Source organism: Heterodontus francisci, chromosome 14 (genome assembly GCF_036365525.1).
Source record: "Heterodontus francisci isolate sHetFra1 chromosome 14, sHetFra1.hap1, whole genome shotgun sequence".
NCBI classification, from domain to species: Eukaryota; Metazoa; Chordata; class Chondrichthyes; order Heterodontiformes; family Heterodontidae; genus Heterodontus; species Heterodontus francisci.
The window spans coordinates 68,391,559-68,419,245 of NC_090384.1; the positions used below are offsets into that span (position 1 = coordinate 68,391,559).

The following is a 27,687-nucleotide window of genomic DNA, read 5'->3' on the forward strand; positions in this document are numbered from 1 at the left end:
CATTGTCTGTTGTTACTTAAGCCTCTACTCTAACAACTGCTGAAAATTCCACACTCTGTCTCTCCAACTTCCTAATTTTCCCCTTAACCCCAAGAGAAAGTTAAACCCTTTGGACAACTTGACATTTGGGGAGGTGATGGAAAGAGAGAATCTGATTGGGCCCAGTCACTCAGAACCTAAACCTTCGGATATTCTGAAAGAAGCAAACTCAATTCTGATTATTTCTTCATGTCTTTTATTGCCAACCAATGTTCTGAAGTAATCATGTAGAAATTTAAACGTATCAGAATAATTTTTTTTTTAAGTGGAAAGGACATCAAGATCACGACACTTTAAAGGTCTTCATAAAAATCTCTTTCAACTTCTGAGGTGTGGGGGAGGGGGGCAGTGATGGAGAAACAGAGGAACTTCTACACCAAGTGGCTTTTTCTAGTTGAATTTTCCTCAGACATCACTCAAGATCTTTCTGCAGGAGCACGAACCATAAAATGCTCAATTTTAGGACCAAAACCAAAAATTTTCAGATCACAAGTTTTATCAAGCAATAGAAAAGAGTTAGCTTCAGACATTGCACTCTTCCCATAGCTACTGGAACATCCTTAATGGGCACAAGCCTGTAAACTGGCAGTGTTACACTTCTGGTATGTACAGCTAATTATCAGAAATCCATTACCATCTTTAGGAATCTCCAAATCAAGATATTCACAAATCCACATCTGTTGAAATTCCAGTAGCTTTGCAAATGACTGAATTTAGTTGAGCTGGTGGGGGCGCCAAGCCGAAAAGGCAACGGGAACTCCACCTCGGTCCTTCAGAGCTCCCCACCCCATGGCACAATTAACGGCGTTCAGGCAATTAATTGCCCGTGCCGGGATCCCCATCCCTTTAAAGATGGGGATCACACCTCAAAGAGCTGCCGGCCAATCAGAGGGTCAGGAGCTCAGTAGTATTGGCACTGCCACCAGGAGCAGTGGCCTCTGCCAGTACTACACTCGGACCAGGCCCAGCGCTGCAGCCCCAGACCCAAGGTAAGTGAGACAGGGTCACCGGGACCAGTTCCGCAGGCCCCAGCAAGGGGTGTGGAAGGGTGCTCTTTGAGTCAGGTGTGGGGAAGAGGGGAAGGATTAGCGAACGGGCAGTCTTGATTGTCCACGGAGGAGGCTCCCCACCCCCCCCCCCCCCCCCCCACAAACCCAGAGGGAGGTTGCTTTGTTTTACTGCGTGGCCTCCCTGTGTGGCGGAGGCTCTCACCCCACCGCTGGTTTAATTCCAGCGGTGGCGGGGAGATTGGCTTCTGGCAGGGAAGGCTGTCTTTGGCCTCCGACTTAGTTTGGGCATACTAATTGAGTTTAACCTGCTAAAATTGTCTAGTCTAGTCTAGCCAGGACCACCCTACTCATGAAGGAATACGAACCATCAAGATGCCATCCTGAAGTCACCACAACACCAAAGAGACCTTGCTTATCACCTTCACCATCCTGGAATGATAGTCATACATCGATGACATGTAAGCTCTACTTCTCTACCGTCTCTTTGAACTCTCCACTGCCTATGTATTGTGAAGCTGCTTGTCCAACATCTATTCTTGGATGAGCTGCAATTTTAAATAGTTGGAAGACCAAAACAACCATCTTCAGCCCTGCCACAAACCTTACCCTTGTCTCCAATTTCATCACCCTCCTCACCAGATTGTTCACAATTGCAGCATGCCATATCCTCTTAAACACAAAGATCAGCTACTTCCACCTCCATAACACTGCCTCAGCCTACCAGCTGCTGAAAACCCTTATCCATACTTCTGCCACCTCCAGACTTGACCATTAATGCCAGCCTCCCTACCTTCATAAACCTGAGCTCATCCAAAACCCTACAGCCTTCATCCTATGCCACACCAAGTGCTACTCAGCCATTGCTTACCCATATTGGAGCCTTTCATTTATAATTCTCATGCTCACATTTAAATTCCTTCATAAGCATGCTCGCTTCATCCCTAACCTTCCTCAGCATCAATCTCTCCATTCCTCAGACTCTGCCTCGTGCATTCCCCAGCCTATCACAGAATAATACAGTGCAGAAGACGCCCTTCGGCCCATCGAGTCTGCACTGATGCATTAAAGACACCTGACCTGTCTACCTAATCCCATTTGCCAGCACTTGGCCCATAGCCTTGAATGTTATGACGTGCCAAGTGCTCATCCAGGTACTTTTTAAGAGGATGTGAGGCAACCCGCCTCTACCACCCTCCCAGGCAGTGCATTCCAGACCGTCACCACCCTCTGGGTAAAAAAGTTCTTCCTCAAATCCCCCGTAAACCTCCTGCCCCTCACAAACTTGTGAGCCCTCGTAACTGACCCTTCAACGAAGGGGAAAAGCTGCTCCCTATCCACCCTGTCTATGCCCCTCAATCTTGTACACCTCGATCAGGTCACCCCTCAGTCTTCTCGGCTCCAGCGAAAACAACCCAAGCCTATCCAACCTCTCTTCATAGCTTAAATGTTCCATCCCAATGAATCGCCTCTGCACCCCTCCAGTGCAATCACATCCTTCCTATAATGTGGCGACCAGAATTGCACACAGTACTCCAGCTGTGGCCTTACCAAAGTTCTATACAACTCCAACATGACCTCCCTGCTTTTGTAATCTATGCCTCGATTGATGAAGGCAAGTGTCCCATATGCCTTTTTCACCACCCTATTAACCTGCCCTTCTGCCTTCAGAGATCTATGGACAAACACACCAAGGTCCCTTTGTTCCTCCAGTGTCAGGCCATTCACTGAATACTTCTGTGTCACATTACTCCTTCCAAAGTGTATCACCTCACACTTTTCAGGGTTAAATTCCATCTGCCACTTTTCTGCCCATTTGACCATCCCGTCTATATCTTCCTGTAACCCAAGACACTCAACCTCAGCCTTGCACTCGTGCCTGTGCCTTCAGCCATCTAGGTGCCATGCTCTGAAATTCCCTCCCTAAAAACCTATGTCTTTCCTCCCTTAAGCCCTTTTTAAAACACACGACTTTGACCAAGCTTTTGGTTTTCACTCCTAATATCTCCTCCTTCTACTTCTATGCACACAGTCATACTTCCATTAAAATGAATTTTCTGTCACAGAATAAAATAATTGTTACAGCACAGGAGGTCATCAATCAGCCCATCGTGTCTGTGCTGGCTCTCCGAAAGAGTAATTTACCTAGTACCTAGTTACCCAGTCTTCTCCCCATAGCCCTGCAGATTCCATACAGATAATAATCCAATTCCATCTTGAATTGAACCTGCCTCTACCACACTCTCAAGGCAGTGCATTCCAGACTTTAACCACTTGTTGCACAAAAAAGGTTTTCCTTATGTCACCATTGCTTTTTTTGCCAACTACCTTAAATTTGTGACCTCTTTTTCTTGATCCTTCCACCAATGGAAACAGTTTTGCACTATCCACTCTGTCCAGACCCCTCATGATTTTGAATACCTCTATCAAATCACCTCTCAACCTTCTCTTGTCCAAGAGAAGAAGGAGTCCCAACTTCTTCAATCTATCCATATAACTGAAGCTCCTCATCCCTGGAACCATTCTCATAAATCTTTTCTACACCCTCTCTAATGCCTTCACATCATTCCTAAAGTGTGGCGCCCAGAACTGGACAATACTCCAATTGAGGCCGAACCAGGGCAGCACAGTGGCGCAGTGGTTAGCACCGCAGCCTCACAGCTCCAGGGACCCGGGTTCAATTCCGGGTACTGCCTGTGTGGAGTTTGCAAGTTCTCCCTGTGTCTGCGTGGGTTTTCTCCGGGTGCTCCGGTTTCCTCCCACATGCCAAAGACTTGCAGGTTGATTGGTTAATTGGCCGTTATAAATTGTCACTAGTATAGGTAGGTGGTAGGGAAATATAGGGACAGGTGGGGATGTTTGGTAGGAATATGGGATTAGTGTAGGATTAGTATAAATGGGTGGTTGATGTTCGGCACAGACTCGGTGGGCCGAAGGGCCTGTTTCAGTGCTGTATCTCTAATAATCTAATCTAATCAGTGTTTCTCCTTGCTTTTGTACTCTATGCCCCTATTAATGAAGCCTAGGATACTGTTTGCTCTATTAACTTCTCTTTCAACCTGTCCTGACACCTTCAATGATTTATGTACATATACATCCAGGTCCCTCCGCTCTTGTACACCATTTAGAATTGCACCCTGTTTATATTGTCTCTACACATTCTTCCTTCCAAAATGAATTACTTCACACTTCTCTGCATTAAATTTCATCTGCCACTTGTCCGCCTATTCCACCAACCTATGCCCTTTTGAAGTTCTACACTATTCTCCTCACAGTTCGCAATGTTTCCAAATTTGGGATCATCCCCATTACGTCTACTAATAGTTATTTCGTACATAAATTGGAAAACATTCTTATGGCATCTGATCCAATACACCAAGAATTATAACACACGCACATTATCTGTCATGTGGCTTAACCCAAATAACACATTCTTGCAGCAATAGGGTAAGATTAGAACTAAACAGTTATGATGTGTGACTAAAGCCCCAGATTAGGAGAGAGAATTGCGAAGATTAGCCAACTTGCCAACCTTTGTAACTGGAACCAGCTCACAGAGTTCATATCTAGTCACTTTCGTTTCTGAATCCTCTAGAAGAGCAACAGAGGCACTATCTTTTTTGGGTACAGCCATTAAACAATTTTTTTAAGCACCAAAAATCCAAGAATTACAACCACTTTATGCTCAGCTCAGTCGCATTGAAGGTATCTGTGGCTTTATGTAAAAGGTTTAGATTTGTATGCTATTTTTAAAATGTAACTTTACACAATTGATGCACCCTGGCATTTCAAAAACCAATTGCTTCAACATTTCACCATGATGCCCTTAACAAGGGCAGATTTTTCTCACTCTTATATAAACCGTCTTGATGGCTGCGCTCAGCAAAGGCCTGCTGAGGGCAGGGGAAAAAAACCCGACCCGAACCAGACTACAATGGACCCGAGCCCGACCCAGCCCGAGCTCCTCCAATTTTTCCCGAGTTCGAGCCCAACCACCGGAAAGTTCCCTTTACTTACCTTGCGACTCCCAATCTTCAGGAAGCTGCAGCATGAGCGTGATGACATCATAGAGACACTCACTTGGTCACTGCGCAGACTCAGTTTCCCTCTTTGACGTCCCGGACATTTTTTACTTTTAACTCTTCTTGTCATGTGTCCCCGACCCGGACCGAGCCCAAAAGCCGGACCCGGAAGAGCAACACGACCTGAACCCGACACGTCATCGGGTCCCATTGGGTTCGGGTCGGGTAGCAGGCCGTTAGTGCTCAGGTCTTTCACTAATCTGTCATCCTTCTAATCTAAGAAAATGGAACCAGATACCGTGTTTTGCTAAACTTGAAACGCCTAATTAAAATACTTAATTAAAACAAACTAGTGAGACAGGCAACTGTCAAGCATACATGGCTGTGAGTGCATGAGCAGCTAGATCACAATCTGTTCTAAGAGTTGCAAGCCACTCATACTTACAGCTATGACTCTTGAGGCAAGTGTTATTACATGCAAAAATCTTCTGGCTCTATAGTTATAGCATACAATTAAAAGATTTTCTAACCTTGTAAGAAAATGTGGTTCAATGTGCAGATGGAGAAAAGTGAAAGTATTTAAAGTACTAGTCAGCAGCTAAGAACACAATGAAACTAGTGCTGTAAATATCAATATTCATTTCAATATACTGAAATTATATCAATATTGCTTAACTCATCAAAAGAGTTTCAAGATTGAGTAATGGTTCAAAAAGGAGCTCAAGTGTTATGATTATGATGGCATTTGGATATATGTGCACAAACAAAATTTCAAATGTTTAGCGATCTGTTCATAGATGTATGTGCAGGTTGGGAATGTTCTCAAACAAGATACCCAGAAGCTAGCATTTGGGACTGGTCATTAAGTGTTGTCCAAGTATAACAGCAGCTATATATCACTACACCAGCTTGTCCGCTTCCCAATTCGCACTGGTCCCTAATGTTAATCCATGGAATTCACTATGAAGATGACTCCTGATTGACCCCTACAACAGACCGAACACTGTAGTTCCTTGGTGCAAGGAAAGTCCTGAAGTGGCAGGTCCTAGGGCTGAGGAAGGAGAGAGGAAGAGAAAGTAAAAAGCATCAACGATAAAAGATTCAATTTGTGTAGGCCAGGTGTTGTACCCCACAACAAAACCACAGGTACAAAGGGGAAGCACTGATGAAATGCACTAACAAATAAAGGTTGGAATAACACTAGATTTGATTTGTACATTGTTCTCCATGTTTATTTCTGGCTTGATGTCATATTGTTTTATAATGTTCCTGTGAAGTGCCTTGGGACTTTTCTTACATTAAAGGTGCTATATAGGTTGTTGTTGATGGAGCGAGTGCTTTATTTTGACAATTTCCCCATATGTTAACATTAAAATCTGATCTTTTGCTCCTGAAAAAGAGGGAAAGCAAAGAGACTGCAATTTCCCTTTAATTTAATCTAATATAACTATCTAAATCTAGGTTTAAGGCCATAATCATCTGCATGGAAAGATTAGTGGGATCACAGCATGATCCTCAAAAATACTAGTAAACATTTTAGAATTCCATGTTTTTTTTTTAAAAAGGCTATTAACTTATTCAGAGTCTGCAGATTGGTGAGTCTGTCAATGATCCATGCTCCAATAATATTTATACCACAATTCCAAAATAATTCCCATTTACTACTGCCATGTGAGAATTACTGATCCAAGAATATTCAGATTAAAAATCAAATTCAATTAAACAAGCTACTGTTCAAAAATGGACATTTCTTTGCAAATTACAAGTGAAAACAGAACATCTTAGTCATAATTTTTGTAAAATAAGGTTTTTATTGAATGTTTTCTATTGATTTCACTTGAATTGGTGGGTAAATGAACTAGGACACAAAAGATTTTCAAATTCCTTCTTCTGAATTTGCATTCCTGTAGAAATCATGATTCAGAACATAATTCTTAAAAATCAAGTTAAACTGTCCTTGTACAATGACCTCAAATCAATTCTTTCCACCATGAAAATAATGCCAGACAGCAGACTGCAGTACATAGCCCAGTTCAAAAATAGCAAATTAATCTGATCTACATTGAGTTCCAAGTTTAGGTAGCATAGGAAGATAAACTGTTTTCTGATTCAAGTACTTTTCAGTCATCAAAGTTAGCACAAGACTGGGCTGAGATGATTTACCTTGTCACAGAAGATAACCTGCATGAGGTCTTGGGAACATAGACAGGTACTTGACCGACTGTACTGCTCTTAACTGGCAAAATCAACCTTTTTATTATTGTTAGCAAATAAGCAGGTCTGCATGTACCTGGTTTACACAAGCATCCTTACCATGGGCAGAGAAAAACCTCCATCATCTCCTGGTAGCAAAGCAAGGTTTCTGTATATATAAAAATGGAATAAAAACAATCCCTACCTGTACCACAGTGATGCTCAGTCTCCCCATAGTAGCCATACCAGTTCCAAACTGTAATTGCTGTGCTGCCTGTGCATCAAGTTGCACTTGCTGCTGTTGCTGAGTTGGTACGATGCGAAGGAAGTCCTGTGGTAACTCACCAATGAACACCTTAATATGAAAAAGCAAAGTGTAAATACTGTATTTCGCTGCTTGTCACATACTCCACATCAACTGGCAGTAAAGCATCATAAATGTCTTTACCAGACAATAGGCTAATGCCATCATTAGCTTCAATGCTAGCCAATTATTCAACTACATTCATCAGCATTTGGCAGCCATCAGAGTAATTAACCAGAATTTGTCAACCCACACCATTAGAATGGCAATGCCTACAGAAGTGGCCATGTTTTTTTAGGTTTTCTGCAACTCAAATGTCAGTCCCTGTCACTATATTCACTGATTCTTATTCAACTGGGTAAAGACCTTAGCTGTGCAGGTACATTGGCACCTAAAAAACAACAGCAGTTTACCTGATGCACTGCTAAGCAAGCATGAGAACTGCCTTGTTTACATATAGTAGGGAAACTCCAATGCTTAAATATATTGAAGCAAAAAATACAGGAAATGTTAGAAATGATTTTTCCATTAATTTATACTCACCAATTCTGAAGCAAAACCTCATTTGAGATGCTGAGGTTAAGAGCACAATTTCCAACTCAATTTACACTGAACCAGTGGATGCTGTGTTCTCAGAATACAGCCATTTCCCTTTAAAAGTGCTTTTAAAAATGTATTTAAATATCAACCATTTAAATCATTATTTGAAGACAATTTTGCAAGCTTTATAATATGGCTGAAAGACATTTTAAAATGTCCTAAAGGTTAGAATTCCACTCTGAGTTCCCAACCTCAGCAGCTTTGCTTTGGGGAGTTGCTATGCAGATGTTAGACAAAGATGAAAAGGAAATTCAAGATACAGTCAACACATCAATTTATACATTTCTTTACAGCCGATTATGGGAGTAATCTGGAGTGCTGTGTACAGTTTTGGTCTCCTTACTCAAAAGGATATAATTGCATTAGAAGCAGTGCAGAGAAGGTTCACTCAATTGATTCCTGGGATGAAGGGGTTATCTTATAAGGAAAGGTTGAGAAGGTTGGGCCTTTACCATTGGAGTTTAGAAGAATGAGGGGTGATCTTATTGAAACATGCAATCTCCTTAGGGGACTCGACAGGGTGGATGCTGAAAGGATGTTTCCCTGGGGGGTGGGGGGGGGCGTCAAGAACTAGGAGACAGTTTAAAAATTAGGGGTCTCCCATTTAAGACCGAAACAAGGACAAGTTTTTTCTCTCAGAGGGTCGTTAATCTGTGGAATTCTCTTCTCCACTTCCCCAGAGAACAGAGGAGGCTGGGTCATTGAATATATTCAATACTATGTTAGATAGATTTTTGATTGACAAGGGAGTTAAGGGTTATGGGGGGGGGGGGGGGGGGTGGCAGACAGGAAAGTGGAGTTGAGGCCACAATCCAATCAGCCATGATCTTATCGAATGGCAGAGCAGGCTCGAAGGGCCAAATGGCCTACTCCTGCTCCTAATTTTTGTGCTCTTGTGGATGCAGAGGCTTAGCAACAGTAGGTGCACAACTGGCACAGGGTGGGGGTCAAGAAATAAGGCCGCAAATTTTTCTGAATGCATGACCGTCCTTCCCAGCTTTATGATTGGTGCTTACTAAGTAATTGTTGATCATTAAAACAAGCTCTAAAACTAACCACAAAAACAAGAAATGCTGGAATCACTCAGCAGGTCTGGCAGCATCTGTGGATGCTGCCAGACCTGCTGAGTGATTCCAGCATTTCTTGTTTTTGTTTCAGATTTCCAGCATCCGCAGTATTTTGCTTCTAAAACTAGCCAAAGTAGCCAAAGGTCTTAGCCAAAGTAGAAACAAAAACTGAAATCCCTAGCACTCTTGCTATATTCTCAACATAAATCAAAAACTGGTCCAAAAATTCAGCTATTAGATGACAGGAGCTGAACAGATGGACAGAATGGAAATGTTTACTGTACTAACTTACTATCTTTTCATCAAAATGGTAAATGATTGAGAGATGGGTGAGTAGAACCCCACTCATTCTCCTGCAGGAGAATGATTAGGTTTTCCAACTCTCTAGGATTACCAGGAATTTAAGATTTACTTGAACACTGTTGCAAGAAACCAGAGAAAAAACAACAGGGGCATTGAAAAAAAATTGTGCTTTACTTTATTGGAACATTTTTGTTTATTAGATATAAAAATATAAGTGATGGGAAAAAACAGCTTTGACTGACTGTCAAGATTCATCCAATCGAGTAACTAAGAGTCTGCTTACTTTCTAATTAGCCTCGGAAGGTGGCAACCAACATATGGAGCAGGGGTCAGGGTGTTTGGTGGCAGGACTCGTGATAAAACCTCCAGGAATACATCCAACCAGAATTGGCAACCCTACAATAAAGGGATTTTTTAAAAAACCTATTCTTCAGCATATTACTATAATGAGAACTACTCAAAGGAGTTCATGGTCTTCATGAGACAGAATAAGCAAAGTGTATTTACAAACACTGGAATCCATTGACTGTGTCATCAAAACACATCACACGATCATATCCTGATAAAATGTTTCGCAGGCAGAATCTGTCCAACTTATTTTCCTCTACGCTCCTTTAAGCAATCTTTAAACACAACAGAAGACAATGAACAGCGCGAGGCTCCTTCTGCTTTTACATTTCAGACGATGAATTGCGAAACAGTTGTAAAATTAAACACTAAAAACACACAAGAGAATTGACTCCAGGGTAAATGAGCCGCGGCCTCAAAGCCGCAGTCGGCTGAGGTACAGCCTAAGCTTGGGAGCTGCAGCAGTGAGTAAGGACAGTTCGCTGACAACAAGACCAGGGATGTGGATGCGGAGACCCAGCCTCCGCGGATGGGTTCACCCCCTCCCACCACGTACTGGGAGGAAAAGAGAGACATCTTACCGGGCCCCTCTGGGTGGCGACGGTAGTGGCCGCCATATCGAATCCAGCCAGCCTGTTATGATCCCCTTGCTGCTGGGCTCAGCTCGTCTCTGGGCCGCTGCCCTGGGCAGCTCGGTGATTGGCTGCTGCGGGGTTGGGCTCTGGGCTCGGTAATTGGCTATAGTTGGGCAGGGCCCTGAGTGCTAGGATCGGTGATTGGCTGCTGCTGGGCGGGGCTCTGCGCTCTTGGCTGCTGCTGGGATGGGCTCGGTGATTGGCTGCTGCTGGGATGGGCTCGGTGATTGGCAGCCGCTGGGCGGGGCCCTGCGCTCTGGGCTCGGTGATTGGCTGTAGAGAGCAGTTATGGTGTCACCCCTTCCGATGCTGACGTTAGCAGTCAGGGTTTACTGTGTAGCTCTGTTTATCTGATATAAAAACAGAAAATGCTGGAAGCTTGTGTGGAGCGGAAAATGGAGTTAACGTTTCATGTTCATGACCTTTCATCAAAATACAGTCTATCTGGTCTCTGCTTTCCACCTGATTGGGGTTTAGGGGGAGGGGTGTTTGGGGAGCTTAGTCAAGTTGGCCACTCGATCTGACTGCACTGTTTGTTATTTTAGGTAATACAGGAAGAACAAAAAGGCCCAGAGCAAAAGTGTAGTCAGACAAGAGGACAGAAAGTCGATGCTTTTAAGTGAAAGGAGAAGATGTTTGGAAGGAGTGACCTGAAGCTTGGTCAAAAGAGGAAGGTTTTAAGATAGAGTCACTGTATTTTGTAAAGCAATTCAGGAACAAACAGGGTGGGAGCACTGCAATGTAGCTAAGACAGAAAATGTTGGTTACCCAGCATAGCAAGGTAAAAGTTTTTAGCAGCCTATATTTTAATAGTTGTGAGATTTGCACTACAAATTCAAAACAAGTGTACATATAATGACCATGGATGTGCTGTCAGACTATTGAAATGCATTCAGACACCGTTTATAAATAATACAATAACACTATTCACTGTTTTTCATATCTGCTATACAGCCTAGTCTGTTGGCTCAACTTCTGTGAAAAAAAAGGTAACAGAACTTGAATTAGTTCATGTTGTAAGAGCAGCTTTATGTTTAGTGGTACCGTCATGTTCCTTTTATAGATGCCCTGCTTCCACTCGAAATGCAAAATACTAACTGCATATTGAACATAACACAGATGTTTCTTTTCCAGTTAGTTGTAAATATGGGAAATGCTTTGGAATCTAGCTGCTAAAGCTGGTTACAAATCATAGAAAGTTGAAGGCACAGAAATAGGCCACTTGGCCCATTTTTTAAATTTCCAAAATATACTTTATTCATAAAAATCTGTAAAAAATACATTACCAAACAGTTTCAAACAGCACCAAGTCAAAAAATACGAACAGTGCAAAGGTGATCAGTTTCCTTCAATACAATCATGAGTTGCCTCACAACCCTTCCATTTCATTTGTCATGCCATATACGTTTTTTCTTTTTACAGCAAATGAAAATTTTCCCGATACAGTTCGAGGGGTTGTCCATGGATCCAGCCCCTCTGTTCAGCTTGGTGGAGGGACCTTACACAGTGGTCTTTCCCCATTGAGCCTTTGCTGCGGCTGCCCCAAGCTTTAGTGCGTCCCTCAGCACGTAGTCCTGGACCTTGGAATGTGCCATTCAATAACATTCAGTCGTGGACAACTCTTTGCACTGGAAGACCAGCAAGTTTCGGGCAGACCAAAGGGCTTCTTTCACCGAATTGATAGTTCTCCAGCAGCAGTTGATGTTTGTCTCGGTGTGCGTCCCTGGGAACAGCCCGTAGAGCACAGACTCCTGTGTTACGGAGCTGCTTGGGATGAACCTCGACAAAAACCACTGCATCTCTTTCCACACCTGCTTTGCAAAGACACATTCCAGAAGGAGGTGGGCAACCGTCTCTTCCCCACCACAGCCACCACAAGGGCATTGTGCGGAGGGGGTGAGACTTCGGACGTGCAGGAAGGATCTGACGGGGAGGGCTCTTCTCACCACCAGCCAAGCTACATCTTGGTGCTTGTTTGAAAGTTCTGGTGATGAGGCATTCCACCAAATGACTTTGGCGGTCTTGGCCCATCATTTTTTTTTTATTTCCAAAATATACTTTATTCATAAAAATCTGTAAAAATTACATTGCCAAACCGTTTCCAAACAGCACCAAAAAATACAAACATTGCAAGGGAGATCAGTTTCCTTCAATACTGTCATGAGTTTCTTCCCAACCCTTCCGTTTCACAATTATCATGTCAATTACAGTTTTACATTTACAGCAATTGAGAATATTAACGATACAGTTCGAGGGGTTTCCCATTGATCCAGCCCCTCAGTCCATCTTGGTGGGGGAACCTTACACTGTGGTCTTTCCCCATTGAGCCTTTGCTGCGGCTGCCCCAAGCTTTAGTGCGTCCCTCAGCACGTAGTCCTGGACCTTGGAATGTGCCAGTCTGCAACATTCGGTGGTGGACAACTCTTTGCGCTGGAAGACCAGCAAGTTTCGGGCAGACCAAAGGGCGTCTTTCACCGAATTGATAGTCCTCCAGCAGCAGTTGATGTTTGTCTCGGTGTGCGTCCCTGGGAACAGCCCGTAGAGCACAGACTCCTGTGTTACAGAGCTGCTTGGGATGAACCTTGACAAAAACCACTGCATCTCTTTCCACACCTGCTTTGCAAAGGCACATTCCAGGAGGAGGTGGGCGACCGTCTCTTCCCCACCACAGCCAACGCGGGGGCACTGTGCGGAGGGGGCGAGACTTCGGGTGTGCATGAAGGATCTGACGGGGAGGGCCCTTCTCACCACCAGCCAAGCTACGTCTTGGTGCTTGTTTGAAAGTTCTGGTGATGAGGCATTCCGCCAAATGACTTTGACGGTCTGCTCGGGGAACCATCCGACAGGATCCACCGTTTCCTTTTCCCGTAGGGCCTTGAGGACATTCCGTGCAGACCACTGCCTGATGGACCGGTGGTCAAAGGTGTTTTTCCGCAGAAACTGCTCCACGAAGGATAGGTGGTACGGCGCCGCCCAACTGCATGGTGCGTTCCGCGGCAATGTGACCAGGCCCATCCTTCGCAACACCGGGGACAGATAGAACCTCAGCACGTAGTGACACTTGGAGTTTGCGTACTGGGGATCTACACATAGCTTGATGCAGCCGCACACGAAGGTGGTCATCAGGATGAGGGCCACGTTGGGTACATTTTTCCCGCCCATGTCCAGAGATTTGAACATCGTGTCCCTCCGGACCCGGTCCATTTTAGATCCCCAGACGAAGCGGAAAATGGCTCGGGTGACTGCCACGGCGCAGGAGTGGGGTATGGGCCAGACCTGCGCCACGTAGAGCAACAACGTGAGCGCCTCGCACCTGATGACCAGGTTCTTACCCACAATGGAGAGAGATCGCTGCCCCCACATGCCCAACTTTTGTCGTACCTTGGCTACTCGCTCCTACCATGTTTTGGTGCACGCCCCGGCCCTTCCGAACCATATCCCCAGCACCTTCAGGTAATCTGACCTGACGGTGAAGGGGACAAAGGATCGGTCAGCCCAGTTCCCAAAGAACATGGCCTCACTCTTGCCGTGGTTAACTTTGGCTCCCGAGGCCAGTTCGAACTGGTCGCAGATGCTCATCAGTCTGCGCACGGACAGCGGATCCGAGCAGAAGACGGCGACGTCATCCATGTACAGGGAGGTTTTGACCTGAGTGCCTCCGCTGCCTGGGATTGTCACCCCTCTTATGCTCGCATCCTTCCTAATAGACTCAGCAAAGGGTTCAATACAGCAAACAAACAAGACCGGGGACAGAGGACAGCCCTGTCTGACTCCAGATTTGATCGGGAAACTTTCAGATTCCCACCCGTTGATTGACACTGCGCTACTGATGTTTGTGTAGAGCAGTTGGATCCAATTGCAGATTCCCTCCCCAAACCCCATTTTGGAAAGCACGTCCATCATGTAGGTGTGCGATATCCTGTCAAAAGCCTTCTCCTGGTCCAGGCTGATGAGGCAGGTGTCCACCCTCCTGTCCCGTACGTAGGCGATCGTATCCCTGAGTAGCGCGAGACTATCAGAGATCTTCCTGCCGGGTACAGTACAGGTCTGATCGGGGTGAATCACCAACTCCAGAGCAGACTTGACTCGACTGGCTATGACTTTGGACAGAATCTTGTAATCAACATTAAGCAGTGAGATGGGCCGCCAATTTCTGATTTCTGCCCTCTCCCCCTTCTGCTTGTAAATGAGGGTGATGATGCCTTTTCTCATGGATTCTGACATGCTGCCGGCCAGGAGCATACTCTCGTATACTTCCAGCAGGTCCGGGCCGACCCAGTCCCACAGGGCCGAGTACAACTCGACCGGTAAGCCGTCGCTCCCGGGAGTTTTACTCGTCTCGAAAGACTCGACGGCCTTTGTCAGCTCGTCCAGAGTTAGTGCCTTGTCCAGTCCCTCCCTCCTGCTGTCATCTAAGACCTCTGTGATAGATGACAGGAAGGACTGGGAGGCTCTGCTGTCTGTGGGCTTCGCGTCATACAGCCCAGCATAAAAGGATTTGCTGATCCTGAGTATGTCGGGCTGCGAAGACGTTACCGAGCCATCTTCTTCCTTCAGGCTGCTGATAACAGAGCTCTCTCTGTGTACCTTTTGGAAGAAGTAACGCGAGCACGTCTCATCCTGCTCGATGGAGCGGACTCTGGACCGGAAGATGATCTTGGAGGCCTCCTTGGCAAAGAGCGAGGCCTGCTGGCTCTTCACCTCTTGGAGGTCCTCCTTGACCTCGACCCCCATTGACTGCAACCGGAGTAGATTTTGCATAATTTTCTGGAGTCGGGACAGTTCCCTCTGTCTCTCTCTCGCCTTCTGAACACCTTTGTGGATGAAGAACCTCTTGATGTTCTCCTTAATCGCTTCCCACCGGTGAACTGGAGACTCAAAGAGGGGTTTCACGGTCCTCCAACCATTGTAATCCCTTTTGAGTTCCTCAACGTTCTCTGGGGTCAGCAGTGTCGCATTGAGCTTCCACGTCCCTCTGCCAACCCGCTGGTCGTCCTGTAAGTGACAGTCGGCCAGTAAGAGGCAGTGGTCGGAGAAGAACACCGGCTTGACGTCGGTGGATCCGACCGTGACCGCACGGGACACAAACAGGAAGTCAATCCTGGAACGGGCAGACCCGTCCGATCTTGACCATGTGTATCTGCGCTGCGCTCCGTCTGCAGGTTTGCTGAAGACGTCGTGCAGTTTGGCATCCTTAACTGTTTCTATTAGGAATCTGGACGTAGCGTCCAGTTTGCTGTCGTCACTGCCGGATCGTCCAGCCGCATCGATGATGCAGTTGAAGTCACCGCCTAGGATGACCGGCCTGGACGTCGCCAGCAGCAGTGGGAGCTGCTGGAAGACGGTCAACCGCTCGCTGCGTTGTACCGGGGCGTACACGTTGATCAACCGGAGCGGAGCGTTGTTGTACATCACGTCTGCTACGAGGAGGCGGCCGCCCACCACCTCCTTAACTTCAGAGATGGTGAAGTTACCTCCCCGCAGAAGAATACCCAGGCCGGAGGAACGGCAGTCATTACCCCCCGACCAGATCGATGGCCCGTGGGACCACCATCGCGACCACGGTCTTGGCCCATCATGTCTGTGCTGGTTGACAACACTATTTTCACTTTACATCAAATCTCGCATGTATTCAATGTCACCTGCCATTAAGTCAGCCTCATAGTAATGGTGACTGCAGTAGTGCTGTATCATCTATGTCATAGCTAATAGTAATAATAACAATAGAAATGTAATGAGGGAGAAATCGGTCCCTGGACTGTGTCGTACCACCTATCCTTCGTGGAATAGTTTCTGCGGAAAAACACCTTTGACCACCAATCCATCAGGCAGTGGTCTGCACGGAATGTCCTCAAGGCCCTACGAGAAAAGGAGATGGTGGATCCTGTCAGATGGTTCCCCGAGCAGACTGCCAAAGTCATTTAGCGGAATGCCTCATCACCAGAACTTTCAAACAAGCACCAAGATGTAGCTTGGCTGGTGGTGAGAAGAGCCCTCCCTGTCAGATCCTTCCTGCACGCCCAAAGTCTCACCCCCTCCACACAATGCCCTCGAGGTGGCTGTGGTGGGGAAGAGACGGTTGCCCACCTCCTTCTGGAATGTGTCTTTGCAAAGCAGGTGTGGAAAGAGAGCAGCGAATACAGTATACTAAATTGAAAGAAGTACAAGTAAATTGCTGCTTCACCTGGAAGGAGTGTTTGGGGCCCTGGATGGTGAGGAGAGAGGATGTAAAAGGTCAGGCATTGCCACTTCCTGCGATTGCATGGGACGATGCTGCAGGAAGGGGCGAGGTGTCAGGGGTGATGAAGGAGTGGGCTTATTGAGTAGTTCGGGCACTTTCTGTTCTCATATTGGAATCAAAGGTCGGCAGGCAAAACAGAAACTGCACAATGGGCTGCCTTTAAAGAAGACACAGTTTGGGCACAGTCAAGGTATAGTACCACGAAGAGGAAAGATAGGGCAAACAAATCCAGAGCCCCATGAATTACGAAAGAGATAGAGATTAAGATGAAGATGAAAAAGTGTGCTTATGACAGACGTCAGGTGGATAATACAACCGAAAACCAGGCTGAATATAAAAGATTCAGAGGGGAAGTGAAAAAGGAAATAAGAGAAGCAAAGAGACAGTGTGAAAAGAGACTGGTAGCTAACATAAAAGGGAATCCAAAAGTCTTCCATAGGCATATAAATAGTAAAAGGGAGGTAAAAGGAGGAGTGGAGCTGATTAGGGACAAAAAGGGGATTTACACATGGAGGCAGGGGGTATGGCTGAGGTATTAAATGAATACTTTGCATCTGTCTTTACCAAGGAAGAAGATGCTGCACAGGTCATGGTGAAAGAGGAGGTAATTCAGACACTTGAAAGGATTAAAATTGATAAGGAGAAGGTATTGAATAGGCTGTCTGTACTTAAAGTTGATAAGGCAGCAGGACCAGATGAGATGCATCCAAGGATACTGAGGGAAGTAAGGGTGGAAATTGCGGAGGAACTGGCCATAAATTTCCAGTCTTGCTTAGAGTCAGGGGAGGTGACAAAGGACTGGAGATTTGCAAATGTTACACCCTTGTTAAAAAAGGGTGTAAAGATAACCCCAGCAACTACAGGCCAGTCACTAACCTCAGTGGTGGGGAAGCTTCTTGAAACAAAATGCAGTACAAAATTAATAGTCACTTTTTATTTATTCGATCATGGGATGTGTGGCTAGGCCAGCATTATTGCCCATCCCTAGTTGCCCTTAAGAAGGTAGTGGTGAGTTGCCTTCTTGAACCACTGCAGTCTATGTGGGGTAGGTACACCAACAGTGCTGTTAGGAAGGGAGTTCCAGGATTTTGACCCAGTGACAGTGAAGGAACGGCGACAGCATTCCAAGTCAGGATGGTGTGTGGCTTGGAGGGGAACTTGGGTGGTGTTCCCATGTATCGGCTGCCTTTGTCCTTCTAGGGCATAGAGGTCGCAGGTTGGGAAGGGGCTGTCTAAGAAGCCTTGGTGCGTTGCTGCAGTGCATCTTGTAGATGGTACACACTGCTTCCACTGTGTGTCAGTGGTGGAGGGAGCAAATGTTGTGGATGGGGTGCCAATCAAGCAGGCTGCTTTGTCTTGGATGGTGTCATGCTTCTTGAGTGTTATTGGAGCTGCATCCAGGCAAGTGGAGAGTATTCCTTCACACTCCTGACCTGTGCCTTGTAGATGGTGGACAGGCTTTGGGGAGTCAGGAGGTGAGTTACTCGCCACAGGATTCCTAGCCTCTGATCTGCTCCTGTAGCCGTGGTATTTATATGGCTACTCCAGTTCAGTTTCTGGTCAGTGGTAACCCCCAAGATATTGATAGTGGGGGATTCAGTGATCGTATTGCCATTGAATGTCAAGGGGAGATGTTTAGAGTCTCTCTTGTTGGAGATGGTCATTGCCTGGCACTTGTGTGGCGCAAATGTTACTTGCCACTTATCGGCTCAGGCCTGGATATTGTCCAGGTCTTGCTGCAATTCTACACGGACTGCTTCAGTATCTGAGGAGTCACGAATGGTGCTGAACATTGTGCAATTGTCAGCAAACATCCCCACTTCTGACCTTATGATGGAGGGCAGGTCATTGATGAAGCAGCCGAAGATGGTTGGGCCTAGGACACTACCCTGAGGAACTCCTGCAGTGATGTCCTGGAGCTAGAACCATCTTCCTTTGCCTAGGTACGACTCCAACTAGTGGAAAACTTTCCCTCTGATTCCCATTGACTCCAGTTTTGCTAGGGCTCCTTAATGCCATACTCGGTCAAATGCTGCCTTGATGTCAAGGGCAGTCACTCTCACCTCACCTCTTGAGTTCAGCTTTTTTGTCCATGTTTAAACTAAGGCTGTAATGAGGTCAGGAGCTGAGTGGCCCTGGCGGAACCCAAACTGAGTGTCACTGAGCAGGTTATTGCTGAGCAAGTGCCGCTTGATAGAACTGTTGACGACACCTTCCATCACTTTACTGATGATTGAGAGTAGACTGATGGGGTGGTATTTGGCTGGGTTGGATTAGCCCTGCGTTTTGTGTACCGGACATACCTGGGCAATTTTCCACATTGCCAAGTAGATGCCAGTGTTGTAGCTGTACTGGAACAGCTTGGCTAGGGGCGCGGTAAGTTTTGGAGCACAAGTCTTCAGTACTATTGCTGGAATGTATTCAGGGAATGCCTTTGCAGTATCCAGTGCCTTCAGTCATTTCTTGATATCACAAGGAGTGAATTGAATTGGCTGAAGACTGGCATCTGCGATGCTGGGGACTTCTGGAGTTGACCGAGATGGATCATCCACTCGGCACTTCTGGCTGAAGATTGTTGCAAATGCTTCAACCTTACCTTTTGCACTGATGTGCTGGGTTCCCCCATCATTGAGGATGGGGATATTTGTGGAGCCACTCCTCCAGTTAGTTGTTTAACTGTCCACCACCATTCACGACTGGATGTGGCAGGACTGCAGAGCTTAGATCTGATCCGTTGGTTGTGGGATTGCTTCGCTCTGTGTATCGCATGCTGCTTATGCTGTTTGGCACGAACGTAGTCCTGTGCTGTAGCTTCACCAGGTTGACACCTCATTTTGAGATATGACTGGTGCTGCTCCTGGCCTGCCCTCCTGCACTCTTCATTGAACCAGGGTTGGTCCCCCGGCTTGACGGTAATGGTATAGTGGGGGATATGTTGGGCCATGAGGTTCCAGATTGTGGTTGATGCCAATTCTGCTGCTGCTAATGGCCCGCAGCGCCTCATGGATGCCCTGTTTTGCATTGCTATATCTGTTCGAAATCTATCCCATTTAGCACGGTGATAGTGTCACATAACACGCAGGAGGGTATCCTAAATGTGAAGACGGGATTTTATCTCCACAATGACTGTGCGGTGGTCATTCCTAACAATACTGTCATGGATAGATATATCTGCGGCAGGCAGATTGGTGAGGACGGGATCAAGTATTTTTTTCCCTCTTGTTGGTTCGGTCACCACCTGCCGCAGACCCAGGTCATTGATGAAGCAGCTGAAGATGGTTGGGCCTAGGACACTACCTGACCTGATGCCATGAAACTTCATGGGTTCTGGAGTCAATGTTGAGGACTCCCAGGGCAACTCCTTCCCAACTGTATACCCCTATGCCGCCACCTGTGCTGAGTCTGTCCTGCCCGTGGGACGGGACATACCCAGGGATGGTGATGGTAGTAATAAAAACAAGAAATGCTGGAATCACTCAGCAGGTCTGGCAGCATCTGTGGAAAGAGAAGCAGAGTTAACGTTTCGGGTCAGTGACCCTTCATCGATGGTAGTATCTGGGACATTATCTCTAAGGTATGATTTGGTGAGTATGACTTTGTTAGGTTGTTGCTTGACTAGTCTGTGGGACAGCTCTCCCAGCCTTGGCATAAGCCCCCAGATGTTAGTAAGGAAGACTTTGCAGGGTCGACAGGGGTTTGCCGTTGTCATTTCCGGTGCCTAGATTGATGCTGGGTGGTCCATCCAGTTTCATTATTTATTGACTTCATAGTGGTTAGATACAAGTGAGTGGCTTGCTAGGCCATTTCAGAGGGCATTTAAGAGTCAACCATTTAAGAGTCACATGTAGGCCAGACCAGGTAAGGACAGCAGATTTCCTTCCCTAAAGGGCGTTAGTGAACCAGATGGGTTTTTAACAACAATCAACAATGGTTTCATGGCCATCATTAGACTAGCTTTTAATTCCAGATTTATTAATTGAATTCAAATTCTACCTTCTGCCATGGTGGGATACGAACCCATGTCCCCAGAGCAATACCCTAAGTCTCTCGGTTACTGGTCTAGTGACAGTATCACCATGCCACCACCTGGGCGAATGCGGGTAAATTAAGGAAAGCCAGCATGGATTTGTTAAGGGCAAATCGTGTTCGACTAACTTGCTGGAGTTTTTTGATGAGGTAACAGAGAGGGTCAATGAGGGTAACGCTGTTGATGTGGTGTACATGGACATCCAAAAGGCATTTGATAAAGACTTGTGAGCAACGTTATAGCTTATGGAATAAGAGGGACAGTGGAAACATGGATATGAAATTGGCTGAGTGACAGGAAACAGCGAGTAGTGGTTAATGGATGTTTTTTGGACTGGAGGAAGGTTTGTGGTGGAGTTCCCCAGCGGTCAGTTTTAGGACCCTTGCTGTTCCTGATATATATTAATGACCTAGACTTGGTGTACTGGGCACAAATTCAAAATTTGCAAATGATACAAAACGTGGAAGCATTGTGAACCTAAGGAGGATAGTGTAGTACTTCAAAAGGACACAGACAGGGTCGTGGAATGGGCAAACAAGTGGCAGATTAAATTTAATGCAGAGAAGTGTGAAGTGATTCATTTTGGTAGGAAGAATGCAGAGGACAATATAAAAGAAAGGGTATAATTCTAAAGGGGGTGCAGGAGCAGAGGGATCTGGGTGTATATGTGCATAAGTCGTTGAAGGTGGCAGGACAGGTTGAGAGAGCAGTTAGTAAAGCAGACAACATCCTAGACTTTATTAATAGGGGCATAGAATACAAAAGCAAGAAAGTTATGTTAAACCTGTATATAAACACTGGTTCAACCTCAGTTGGCGAATTGTGTCCTGTTATGGATGCCACACTTTAAGAAAGATGTGAAGGCATTGGAGAGAGCACAGAGAAGATTTGCGAGGATGGTTCCAGGGATGAGGAACTTCAGTTACGTGGATAGATTGGAGAAGTTGGGACTGTTTTTCTTGGAGAAGAGAAGTTGAGAGGAGATGTGATGGAGGTATTCAAAATCATGAGGGTCTGGACAGAGTAGATAGAGAAAACTGTTCCTATTGGTGGAAGGATCGAGAACAAGAGGGCACAGATTTAGGGTAATTGGCAAAAGCAGTAATGGAGACATAAGGAAAAACTTTTTCACGCATGGAGTGGTTAGGATCTGGAATGCACTGAGAATATAGTGGATGCAACTTCAATTGAGGCATTCAAAAGGGAATTGTATTATTATTTGAAAAGGAAGAATGTGCAGGGCTACGGGGAGAAGGTGGGGGAGTGGCACTAGATGAATTGCTCCTTCAGAGAACCAGTGGAGACATGATGGGATGCATGGCCTCCTTCTGTGCAGTAACAATTCTGTGCTTCTGTGATATTGTTGGTACTGTAGTGGAGGCCCTGTGTTGCAATTTTCCACTGAAATCCTGAGGTGCATCTGAGCCTTTCTACTTTAAAAAACTAATATTCATATAAGCCTTGTGGCTTGGTATTAGCCGCATTTTTTGTGACCATTCACCAACAGAATTAGTTGGGCATAGCTGCATTTGCTCAGAAACCCACATATGCAATTCCAGTTCTTAGTGGTATCTCACTGCCTAATAGTATACCATGTTCATAGTGATATAGAATCTTCCCTGCAGTGTCATTGCAAAATAGCATGATATTTTGAGTGCTACTTTAACTACATCTACAATTGTCTAGCGGCAGCTAAATATCAGGGGCACGGAAACAATAACCAGCATCAACTCAGTTTATTCTAGAGGAAGCTTACTAAAGGTTTGTGTTGCCTCATGTACTCATTAACAAAATGGTGAAATCCAGTCAAATATAAGCAATATACCTGTTGGCCAACTGGGTAATGAAGTGGATCAGCACTTCAGTGGGTAGAAACTGGGCCTCGTTGCAGCTGTGTTATGTCCTGCGCTCTTAGGATACCTGAATGACGTGCAACCTGATATTGGGTCAGGGCATTTTTTCTGTGTCCGGGCCAGCGGCCCAAAGCAGGTGTTAAGCCCATTTCTCATTGAGGGACCTGACGCCTCAGTGAGAGTGAATGTGTGGTCTGCTCAGGCATCCTGGGCATGGTTGCTGCCTAGCAAGCAAACAGCACCAAAAAAAGTTTTTTTAGGTTTGATATGGAGCCAGGAGGAGCAGCAATATTCCACATGACCCCACAGCACTCTCAAGAACCACTGTCAGTCTTATGATTGTAAGGAAATTGGGACATTTGGGGATTAGTTTAAGTGAGTCTAGTTGTGGATTGTTGGTAACCATAGTTTCATGTAGCTTGCTTGATTGCCTTCGTGCATCAAAGCAGAATTTCTTGAGCTTATCTTGAAATTGGCCAATTTTCTTTGCCTCCCCACTGGTTCACTTTACCAACAGTTGGGGAAGTTGATGCATGTTAATTATGTATGAATTGTATTTAATTGTATGCCAGTGGTGGGCATTAACTGGGATTCACTTGTGCCCCTATAAAAAGGAACAGACGGAAACTGTGGTGGTTGGGTGAGGCGGTGCATGTTTGTAATATATATCTCTAAGTAAATGCTTATTAAAGCATGTAAAGATTGGCTCCAGTGCTATCCTTCACCACCTGGCTTTCTGGAATATGACACTGCATGGGGTTATATCATCTAATAGGTTACGTGAGCATGGATTGGCCTGATGGTATTTTAGTTAGAGAGATACAGCACTGAAACAGGCCCTTCGGCCCACTGAGTCTGTGCCGACCATCAGCCACCCATTTATACTAATCTTACATTAATCACATTTTCCCTGCCACATCCCCTCCTACATTAATCCCATATTCCCTACCACCTACCTACACTAGGGCAATTTACAATGGCCAATTTACCTATCAACCTGCAAGTCTTTGGCAGTGGGAGGAAACCGGAGCACCCAGCGAAAACCCACGTGGTCACAGGGAGAACTTGCAAACTCCGCACAGGCAGGACCCAGAACTGAACCCGGGTCACTGGAGCTGTGAGGCTGCAGTGCTAACCACTGCGCCACCCAAAATTGACAATGGTTTTATGGTTGCCATTAGACAAGCTTTTAATTCTAGATTTTTTTTTTAAATAATTGAATTCAAATTTCACCCTCTGTTATGGTGGGATTGAACCCATGTCCACAGAGCATTAGCTTGGGGGTCTGGATTCCTAGTCCAGTGACAATATCACCATGCCATTGCCTCCTCTATCTTGCGGCAGGATGGAAAATACTTTTTTTTTAAAAAAGCGGTAGATTGTGATATGTAAATTCGTTTTCTTTTATTTTTATTATCTGGGCTATTTAAAAAAAAGCTCCCAAGAATTATAGTCAACTCTTAATATCTATCTGTTTTGTTCACTTGGTAAACGTTTTTTTTCCACAATGAATGCTGATCGTTTTCGATGTTTGTCATTTGTGTTTGGATGGTTTTCAGCTACAGCATTTACCCTGAATAAGTTAATGAAGCTCAGTAACAAGCAACAGGATTAGGATTAACATTAGCAGAGACAATCAGAAACGTAAATATCCCTCTGCATCAACTATACATAATAGTTTCATTTCTACACATTGTAGAACGTGGTGACTTTCCAGGCAAATATCCTAGTGATATCATCAGCACTCATCGCTGAACTAACTGTTCACTAATCAAAACAAATGAGTAGCTAAATTGACGATGATTCTTTGTAATGTTGGTTTAAAAGGAGTACAGATGGTGAAACTCTTAAAGGTAGATCTTCCATTGGGTGGAATTAGAGAATATCAGTTATTTATTTTCCACAGAGCCAGAAAGAACTCTTTATCTGTCACTTTCTCTTCTATGTTTGCCCTTCTCCTACAGCTCACTAACATCAAGTGATTTCTTTCTTCCTTTATCTGGAAGAGTTTATTTAGGTTCTCTTTGTATTCTCATTTTTCTCCACATTTTGGTTAAAAAGCATGATTTATCCCGATTGTAAGGAAAATATTTCTGATATACACATAGTTGAAAAAAATAATTATAATAGTGGAAACAATTTAATGATTCTACTAAGTATATGAAATGATTGTCATATTGCATTTATTTAAATAAATAGCCAAAATGTGTCTTCCCAGGATTCTACCATACATAATTTTTTAAGTGATCGTGCATTTTTTGTTTGTTTTGAACTTGAACTGAGCCAACTCTTTCATAGTCCAGTAAAAGCACAATTGAAAAAATTATCTTATTGCCAGACAGGCTCACTTGAAAACTGTCAATCTATATGCAATAGTAGTAATGCAAAAATGTTAATGTCATATATCGACACTAGTGGTTGCTATGTTGAAGAAGGTGACACTGTCTTAAATCAAATTGTGTATAATTTGTATATTTTCATAAAGTTGATCCAATTTGACTTGACCTTCAAGTAGATGCAAACCTGTAGATTCACATAAAAAGAAGGTCTGCACATGCTAGACACCAGAAATCAAACAGAAAATGCTGGAAATGCACATCAGGTCAATCTGCATCTGTAAAGAGAAAAGGTAGGTTAATGTTTCTAGTATAATATGCATCCAAAACAGTAACCTGTCCTCTCGAACACTGATGCTCTTGCTAGGTATTTCTAACAATTTCTGTTCTTATTAGTAGAGACACCTATCTTTTTCTGAACCAGCTGTGCGACTATGCATTGAAAATCTGAACAAATTTAATTATTTTAGTGTGAGGACTTTTAATTCTGTGTTTCCATATCAAAATTTATTATTTTCAGGTATTAATAGAAACATAGAAAATAGGAGCAGGAGTAGGCCATTTGGCCCTACGAGCCTGCTCCGCCATTCATTATGATCATGGCTGATCATCCAACTCACGTAACCTGTTCCAGCTTTCGCCCGATATCCTTTGATCCCTTTAGACCCAAGAGCTATATCTAACTCCTTGTGGAAAACGTACAATGTTTTGGCCTCAACTGCTTTTTGTGGTAGCGAATTCCACAGGCTCACCACTCTCTGGGTGAAGAAAGTTCTCCTCATCTCAGTCCTGAAAGGTTTACCCCGTATCCTTAGACTATGACCCCTGGTTCTGGACTCCCCCACCATCGGGAACATCCTTTCTGCATCTACCCGGTCAAGTCTGTTAGAATTTTATAGGTTTCTATGAGATCCCGCCTCACTCTTCTGAACTCCAGCGAAGATACTCCTAACCGGCTCAATCTCTCCTCATACGTCAGTCGTGTCATCCCAGGAATCAGTCTGGTAAACCTTCGCTGCATTCCCTCTATAGCAAGAGCATCCTTCCTCAGATAAGGAGACCAAAACTGCACACAATATTCCAGGTGTGGCCTCACCAAGGCCCTGTATAATTGCAGCAGGATATCCCTGCTCCTGTACTTGAATCCTCTTGCTATGAAGGCCAACATACTATTTGCCTTTTTTACCGCCTGTTGCACCTGCATGCTTACCTTCAGCGACTGGTGTACAAGAACACCCAGGTCTCGCTGTATATTCCCCTCTCTCAGTTTATAGCCATTCAGATAATAATCTGCCTTCCCATTTTCGCTACCAAAGTGGATAACCTCACATTTATCCACATTATACTGCATCTGTCATGCATTAGCCCACTCACTCAACTTGTCCGACTCACCCTGAAACCTCTCTGCATCTTCCTCACAACGCACCCTCCCACCTAGTTTTGTGTCATCTGCAAATTTGGAGATATTACATTTAGTTCCCTCATCTAAATCATGAATATATATTGTGAATAGCTGGGATCCTAGCACCAATCCCTGCGGTACCCCACTAGTCACTGCCTGCCATTCGGAAATAGACCCATTTATCCCTACTCTTTGTTTCCTATCTGCCAACCAATTTTCTATCCATCGCAATACACTACCCCCAATCCCATGCACTTTAATTTTACATGCTAATCTCTTATGTGGGACTTTGTCAAAAGCCTTCTGAAAGTCCAAATAAACCACATCCACTGGTTCCCCCTCATCAACTCTACTAGTTACATCCTCAAAGAATTCTAGTAGATATGTCAAGCATGATTTCCCTTTCATAAATCCATGCTGACTCTGCCCGATTCTAACACTGGTCTCTAAGTGCTTTGCCATAAAATCTTTGATAATGGACTCTAGATTTTTCCCCACGACCGATGTCAGGCTGACTGGTCTATAATTCCCTGCTTTCTCTCTACCTCCCTTTTTAAATAGTGGGTTTACATTAGCTGCCCTCCAATCTGTAGGAACTGTTCCAGAGTCTATAGATTCTTGGAAGATGACCACCAATGCATCCACAATTTCTAGGGCCACTTCCTTAAGTACTCTGGGATGCATACCATCTGGCCCTGGGGATTTATCGGCCTTCAATCCCATCAATTTCCCCAACACCATTTCTCTACTAATACTGATTTCCTTCAGTTCCTCTCTCTCACTAAGCCGTGTGTTCCCCAACATTTCTGGTATGATATTTGTGTCCTCCTTTGTGAAGACAGAACCAAAGTATGCATTAAGTTGATCAGCCATTTCTTTATTCCCCATAATAAATTCCCCTGTTTCTGACTATAAGGGACCTACATTTGTCTTCACCAATCTTTTTCTTTTGATACACCTATAGAAACTTTTACAGTCAGTTTTTATGTTCCCCGCAAGCTTGCTCTCGTACTCTATTTTCCCCTTCTTAATCAATCCCTTGGTCCTCCTTTGTTGAATTCTAAACTGCTCCCAATCCTCAGGTCTGTTGTTTTTTCTGGCGAATTTATGTGCCTCTTCCTTGGATCTAATGCTATCTCTAATTTCCCTTGTAAGCCATGGTTTGGCTACCTTTCCCGTTTTACTTTTGTGCCAGATAGGGATAAACAATTGTTGCAGTTCATCCATGCGCTCTTTAAATGTTTGCCATTGCCTATCCACTGCCATCCCTTTAAGTAACATTTCCCAATCCATCATAGCCAACTTTGTAG

At 44.8% G+C, this 27,687-nt stretch overlaps 1 protein-coding gene across 2 annotated transcripts in view; it reads right to left on the reverse strand.

The window, feature by feature from the left end:
- Positions 1-10,597, reverse strand: part of tollip (toll interacting protein) — a 29,403-nt gene extending 18,806 nt beyond the window's left edge. The window contains exons 1-2 of one of the 2 annotated variants that reach the window (XM_068046416.1): positions 10,465-10,597; positions 7,467-7,616 (exon numbers count right to left, since the gene is read on the reverse strand). In XM_068046416.1, the coding sequence (XP_067902517.1) occupies positions 7,467-7,616; positions 10,465-10,500 (186 nt within the window). In that variant the 5' untranslated portion in view covers positions 10,501-10,597. The remainder of the gene's footprint in view (positions 1-7,466; positions 7,617-10,464) is intronic. The other variant, XM_068046418.1, reaches the window with a different exon arrangement.
- Between the last annotated feature and the right edge of the window lie 17,090 nt (positions 10,598-27,687).